The sequence below is a fragment of the Callithrix jacchus genome, chromosome 17 (assembly GCF_049354715.1).
Source record: "Callithrix jacchus isolate 240 chromosome 17, calJac240_pri, whole genome shotgun sequence".
Taxonomy (NCBI): domain Eukaryota; kingdom Metazoa; phylum Chordata; class Mammalia; order Primates; family Cebidae; genus Callithrix; species Callithrix jacchus.
The window spans coordinates 58,658,716-58,666,557 of NC_133518.1; the positions used below are offsets into that span (position 1 = coordinate 58,658,716).

General features: G+C 35.7%; 1 protein-coding gene across 8 annotated transcripts in view; it reads left to right on the forward strand.

Annotated features, from left to right (window-relative positions):
• Window positions 1-2,734, forward strand: part of KAT2B (lysine acetyltransferase 2B) — a 108,429-nt gene extending 105,695 nt beyond the window's left edge. For all 8 annotated transcript variants that reach the window (XR_013528693.1, XR_013528694.1, XM_035278815.3 and 5 more), the window contains one exon: window positions 667-2,734. Coding sequence is in view for 4 of the 8 variants with exons in the window: in XM_035278815.3 (XP_035134706.1) it covers window positions 667-860 (194 nt within the window). In the remaining 4 variants the exon portion in view is untranslated. The remainder of the gene's footprint in view (window positions 1-666) is intronic.
• The last annotated feature ends 5,108 nt before the right edge of the window (window positions 2,735-7,842 follow it).

The following is a 7,842-nucleotide window of genomic DNA, read 5'->3' on the forward strand; positions in this document are numbered from 1 at the left end:
GATACATTGGAAAATATTCTTTACAATAATCTCACAAGACCTACTTGCTTTAGAAAATAGATTATTAAGTAAAGTTTGTTATTCTTATTTCATTGATGAAGCTTCAAACAAAATTCATTTGAATCATTTTGCATGCAAGGTCACTGGTATATTCACAGGTGTATTTATTATCAGTTTTTCTACTTTATCTACTTTTTCTACTATATGACACCAAAACAACTGTTTGAGTTTAGTGACAAAAACCCTCTCTGATTGGTTTAAGTAATTAAATGATTCAATACAAATGTTCCACCTGCTCTGCTCCATATAGATAGAGCCTCTTCTGTATAATTCTGAATGAACAGCTAACAGTAGTCAGTTCATCATACTTATTGTTGCTAATCTACTTAGCTTCCTTGTGCTGAATAGGGGATTGAACCAGATGACTAATAATGGTCCCTTTAATGCTAGAAGGCTGTGATTTTACATTTTTTAAAAACCCACAAAAGAATGAACATAAGATTTAAGAACTGTTTTCCTTGATCATAAGAATTTATCTTAAATAAAAGCACTGGGATGATAAACATGTAATCAAACCAACAACATAGATTTCTTTCCAAGTCCCAGTTCTGTCAGCTAGTGTTTAAAAGGAGTCAAAGATTGCTAATATTTTTTTTTCCTGTGCAGATCTGAAAACCATGAGTGAACGCCTCAAGAATAGGTACTACGTGTCTAAGAAATTATTCATGGCAGACTTACAGCGAGTCTTTACCAATTGCAAAGAGTACAACCCCCCTGAGAGTGAATACTACAAATGTGCCAATATCCTGGAGAAATTCTTCTTCAGTAAAATTAAGGAAGCTGGATTAATTGACAAGTGATTTTTTTTTCCCCTCTGCTTCTTAGAAACTCATCAAGCAGTGTGCCTAAAGCAAGGTGGTTTAGTTTTTTACAAAGAATTGGACATAATGTATTGAAGAGACTTGTAAATGTAATAATTAGCACTTTTGAAAAACAAACAAAAAACCTCCTTTTAGCTTTTCAGATACGTATTTAAATTGAAGTCATAGAACATTTTTATTTTATGGAATAGATTTTAATCTATTTACTACTATTAATGTAAATTTTCTATGGCATGTCCATTAGCTGACTATTCCATGATAGATGATCAGGGGTTTCCTCAAAACCTGTATGTGAGGAAATTGCACATTGTAGCAAAATTTGGGGAAATCCATAAAATTTTCAGACCGTGAATGTTGCCATTTTTTTCTAATGGAATGTGAGAGTTTATTTTTATTTTATTCTGAAGGACTTTAAGGAAAGGATACATGATTTTTAAAAAAGCCTGTAAGAGGGGAAATATGTGATGTCTGAAGTCTCGTCGTAGACTTTTTATATATATTTTTTAAACACTCATCTAGATGAGGTGCTTTGAGCAGTTCTGAAAAATGCAATTCCAGGAAAGCAACTGCTTTGATTCCTAAGGAAGAAATTCTAAATAATGCAAACTTTTTAAATAAGCATCTAGGTTTTTGATAATTCTGTCTACCTACAACAAACTTGTTAGTACATAACCACTATTTTAATAATTATTTTCTCTACACAAATGTGTAATATCATATTTGACTTTGCTTATGCAGGCCATAAGTTCCAAAAGAGAATTTCCCTGTCCACAAAGGCATAAACTTGAAAACACATGACATTGAATCAACATGCTTTAATAGGAAAAGATGTGTGTGGTCTATATATGTATCAATCTGGTGAATCCTCGTTCTAATAAAGAATTTTTTTTCTTTTCTGTGATACACACAGCCACACTGATAATATGTATATGAATATTTTCCTTCTTATATCTCCAGATTGTTTATTGTCTGAGATAAATTCTCACCAAGGTTTGCTGTCAGTATTTTAACACCTAGATTAATATATGGGTCCAGGGTCATAACCCCCTAAAAGCCATCATGCAACCTTATTAATCTGTCTTGGGATTCCAGTTTAGTGCTTGGATTTATTTCCTGATTACACTACATAGAAAAGTGGGACATCTGCCATCCCAACTCTGGGAAAACCATCTCATATACAACCATATAAATGAAGGCCATCTTGATGGTCTCAACACTAATTTTTATGATGCAAATTTATAAACTGATTTTTGTAAAGGACAAGGTTTTAAAAGCATATTTAACTTGATGTTTTCTATCAGCATAAATAAAATGGTCATGAATAGTCATTAAAAACAGTTGCCAGTGATAATCTGCATGAAGGAAAAAGAACCCTGCAAATGGCTATTGATTTGGAAGTATTGTTTTTAATATGTAAGAGATATTCAGAATGCTCACACTGAAAATGCCTCAGCTTTTTAAAGTGTAAGAAACCACCGCAAGTGGTGTCTAGATTTCTAATGAAGAAGATACAGTTTGGATTAAGTATCTTGGACTGGTTTTAAATAGTGCTTTGTACTGGATTTGCCGAAGCATCTATCCAGCCTGGTATCCTGTGAAAGTTTGTTATTTTCTGAGTAGACATTCTTATAGAGTATTGTCTTTAAAATCAGATTGTCTCTTCTATATTGAAAGCATTTTTATGTTTTCTAATTTAAAAATTAATATTTTCTTATAGATATTGTGCAATAAAGCTGAAGTAGAATGTGTGGTTTTTGCAAATGCTTTAACAGCTGATAAAATTTTACATTTGTAAAATTAATATATTGTACTGGTACAAAATAGTTTTAAATTATATTTTAAAAAGCTTCCAATCTTGTGGTGTGTATTCTTTCAGTAGGCTGAGATTAACAGAAAAAATGGATGATCTGGTTGATGACTATCATCTGAATCCTCAAGCCTTACATCTTAAGCATTCTGTTGCATTTGTGGGAGGTTTCATAAAAATCCACAGCTCATCAGTAAGAAATTTTCAGGAGAGATGCTTACTCTGTCTTTGAGTTATCTACTGCATGTTACCCACGCACTCACTAAACAACACAAAGATCCATTGAAAGAAGAGTTGTTGGTTTATAAAAGATTTTTAATTGTTTATTTTACTTTGCATCTGTGAAATATATGAATAAGAAGACAAAAATACAGCCGATTTTTAAACGTCTCCCATATGAGCTTCTAGTGTTAATTCAAAATGATGTCTGTAGGAAAGAATACTATATCCTTTTGGGGTTTGAGAGGACCCAACCAAGAGAAGCCCTCTTCCCTATTGAAATCCAAACCAACTGAGAAGTTTTTTTTTTTTTTTTTTTTAAAAAGGGCATATGATGGCCAAAATATTACCTTTAATACTAGTAAAATGGATATTGGAGAATGTAGCTTCCTTATATCTGTTGGAAAATGGGCTAATGCTGAACCCCACCAGTTGTTCTGTACCCACTAATGGGGTAGGGACTTTCCCACTAAGCTTATAGCAGGCCAAGAGCAGTGGTGCTCTCTGAAGGCAGGTCAACCCCAAACAGGCCCAGGTAAGAGCGGGGCATATCAACCTATGTCCATAATAACCAATGGTAAGTATGTTATTACTTCACTCCTTAGTTAGGCAAGTCCCTCCTGGGGTAAGAATGAATGAGGGGACAGAAGGAAGCCAGGAGATGATGTATGTCCTCCTATAAGGAAGTAAACTTCTGTAATGGAGAATAAGTCTACCTAAATCAATAATTAAAAATTGGTCATATTTATTGGAAGCAAATGGTGAGAGGGAGACTTTGAGGTTTTCATTACACTTGGAAGAACAATTTCCAGAAACTAAGAAGTAGAAACAAGATCAGACTGAGGTACTATGGACCAGTTAATTGTCACCCCTTTATGCTATTTTTTTTTTTGAGATGGTGTCTTGCTTTGTCGCCAAGGCTGGAGTTCAGTGGCGTCTTGGCTCACTGCAACCTCTGCCTCCTGGGTTCAAGCGATTCTCCTGCCTCAGCCTCCCGAGTAGCTGGGATTACAGGTGCCTGCCACCACACCCAGCTAATTTTTGTCTATTTTTTTAGTATGTATTTTAATGCGTTTTAGATTTGGGGGGTACATGTGAAGAACATGCAAGATTGTTGCATAGGTACATACATGGCAATGTGGTTTGCTGCCTTCCTCCCCATCACCTATATCTGACATTTCTCCCATGTTATCCCTCCCCAACTCCCCACCCCCCACTGTCCCTTCCCTAGGTCTCCCCCATACACCCTAGTGTGTGATGCTCCCCTCCCTGTGTCCGTGTGTTCTCATTGTTCAACACCCGCCTATGAGTGAGAACATGCGGTGTTTGATTTTCTGTTCTTGTGTCAGTTTGCTGAGAATGATGGTTTCCAGGTTCATTCATGTCTCTACAAGGACACAAACTCATTTTTTGTGGCTGCATAGTATTCCATGGTATATATGTGCCACATTTTCCCTGTCCAGTCTATCATGGATGGGCATTTGGGTTGATTCCAAGTCTTTGCTATTGTGAACATTGCTGCAATGAACATTCGTATGCATGTGTCCTTATAATAGAACGATTTATAATCCTTTGGATATATACCCAGTAATGGGATTGCTGGGTTAAATGGAATTTCTATTTCTAGGTCCTTGAGGAATCGCCACACTCTTCCACAATGGTTGAACTAATTTACTCTCCCACCAACAGTGTAAAAGCATTCCTATTTCTCCACATGCTCTCCAGCATCTGTCTCCAGATTTTTTAATAATCGCCATTCTAACTGGTGTGAGATGGTATCTCAATGTAGTTTTGATTTGCATCTCACTAATGACCAGTGATGAAGCAGTTTTTCATATGTAACAGTTGGCCTCATGTATGTCTTCTTTTGTAAAGTGTCTGTTCATATCCTTTGCCCATTTTTGAATGGGCTTGTTTTTTTCTTGTAAATCTGTTTTAGTTCTTTGTAGATTCTGGATATCAGCCCTTTGTCAGACGGGTAAGTTGCAAAAATGTTTTCCCATTCTGTTGGTTGCTGATTCACTCTAATGACTATTTCTTTTGCCGTGCAGAAGCTGTGGAGTTTGATTAGGTCCCATTTGTCTATTTTGGCTTTTGTTGCCAATGCTTTTGGTGTTTTGGTCATGAAGTCCTTGCCTGTGCCTATGTCCTGAATGGTTTTGCCTAGATTTTCTTCTAGGGTTTTTATGGTGTTAGGTCTTATGTTTAAGTCTTTAATCCATCTGGAGTTAATTTTAGTGTAAGGTATCAGGAAGGGGTCCAGTTTCTGCTTCTGCACATGGCTAGCCAGAGAACTATATTTTCTAAATGGAAATACAGTACTACTATAACAGAATAGTATAAATGAAATGGTATCTTTTGTTTCCAAAGTCAATACACCAGAGTGATGCAAAAATAATGGTAAGAGCGAGATCATTTTGTCGCAAAGTTATCTCTGGGTAAACTGTGCAGCCGTAAGCGCTGCCAGTGAATATTCTTGCCAAACAGGAAAAAGGTTGTCAATATCAGGAATGAGAGGAGGATAACTACAGCTCTTATATGCAAGACAAAGAGTACAAGGGAATATTATAAAATTATTCTTGAGGCAAATGGGGAAAAGGTTATCAATATCAGGAATAAGAGAAGGATAACTATAGCTCTTATATGCAAGACAAAGAGTACAAGGGAATATTATGAATAACATGCCAAATAATTTGATAACTTAGATGAACAAAGTCCTTGTATAACACAAATTAGCAAATCTGTCCAAAGAAATAGAAAACCTAAACATCTCTACATCAACTTTAAAAATGAATTCGTAATTAAAAATAAATGTTTCTACAAACAAAAGTCCTAGCACAGATAGTCTCATTAGTGTGTCACACATTCAAGAAAGTAGTAATATCTACACAAACTCTTTTAGAAAAGAGAGGAGGTGGGAAGACTTCTGGACACCTTTTATAAGGCTTATATTATCTTGATAAAGCTAGAAAAAATTCAAAAACCACAAGAAAACTATAGACCAATAACTCTCACAAACGTGGAAGTGAAGATCTTTAACAAAATATTAACAAATAAAATTCAGCAATATACAAAAATGATGTTATGACTGAGTGATGGATTTATTCCATTAACTCAAGATTGATTTAACATGAGAAATCCGTTAATTTAATTCACCATATTAATAAAGGAGAAAACAGTATCACCTCAATAAAGTATCTGTCAAAGTTCAACACTCACTCATGATTCAAAAAGAAAAAAAGGAAAAATCTCCCAGCAAGGAAAGAATACAAGGAAATATCTTTGGTGTGAGAAAGGTTATTAATGATCACTTACAGCTAATATCACAGTAATGCCGTAGGACCAAATGCTTCCTCCTAAAGTTGAGAACAAGTCAAAGATAACTGCTCATCTCATCCCTATTCATTATGATGTTCCAGTCAGTGCAGGAAAGCAAGAAAAGGCAGGCAAAATAGAAGTAAACTGTCATTATGTATTAAGATCATGTACATAAAAAATCCTAAAGGAACTGCAAAAAATCGTAGAACTAGTGGGTGAATTTAGCAAGGTCTAGATATGAAAATCAACTGTATTCCATGAACTAGCAGCAAAATAACTGAAAATTAAAAACAATACATTTCTAATAAGAAAATGAAGTGGTAAGGGCCAAATTAACAAAATAGGAAGAAAAATTAGAATGACAAGACTTCTCAACAACAAAATCAAGACTAAGAAAATTAGTAACACTACCCTGTACCTCAGAAGTGAAGGCAAAATTGAATTCATTTTAGGGAAAACACAGAATTTGACCATTATCAAAATGACAAAGCAGAGTAGTTTCTTAGTTCATTTGTGTTGCTATAAAGGAATACCTGAAGCTGGATAATTTATAAAGAAAAAAATATATATTTGGCTTACAATTCTGGTGGCTGGAAGATTGGGCATGAGGTGAAAGCCTCAGACTGCTTCCACTCATGGTGGAAGGCAGAGGGGAGCTGGCATGTGTAGAGGTCACACGGCAAGAAAGGAAGCAAGAGAAGTGGCACCAGGCTCTTTGCTCCCTTGGGAACTAATAGAGTGAGAGCTTACTCATCCCATCCTCCCAGTGAGGGCATTAATTCATTCATGAGGGACCTATTCCCATGACCCAAACACCTGCCATTAGACCCCCCAGCAACACTGGGGATCAGACTTTAACATGAGATTTGGAGAAACGAAATTGTAGTAGATAGACAGCCAAAAAAAAAATTCAATGAAAGTAAAATTATAGCAGTTACCACAATACATGTACCTTTATAATTCCCAAGGAAGAAAATTAAACAGATAAGAATTAGAGAACCTGTAAGACTTAAAATCACTAAAAAACTAGTACAAAATTTCCCATGAAAGCATAGAAAGATAAAATGGTTTTAGTGTCAAGTTCACCAAACCCTCAGTAGGTACAATTGTTTCCACAAAGCAAAAAAAGAAAACATTGCTAGTATAGCCTTGATACCAAAAATTCAAGGTGTATACAAGAAATGATATAGGCAAATTTTACTCATGATCTTAGATACAAAAAATCCTAAACAAAATGTTGTCTGGGCATAGTGGCTCACACCTGTAATCCCAGCACTTTGGGAGGCTGAGACAGGTGGATCACTTGAGGTCAGGAGTTTGAGACCAGCCTAATCAACATGGTGAAACCCTGACTCCACTAAAAATACAAAAATTAGCTGGACATGGTGGCACACACCTGTAATACCAGCTACTTGGGAGGCTGTGGCAGGAGAATCGCTGGAACCCAGGAGTCGGAGGTTGCAGTGAGCCAAGATTGCACCATTGCATTCCAGCCTGGGAAACAGAGTGACACTCTGTCTCAACAACAACAACAACAACAAGTTAGCAAATTAATTCTACCTATGTATTAAAAAATTATGACTTAGAAGAAAATAGAAGGGAAAATGCTTTATGACA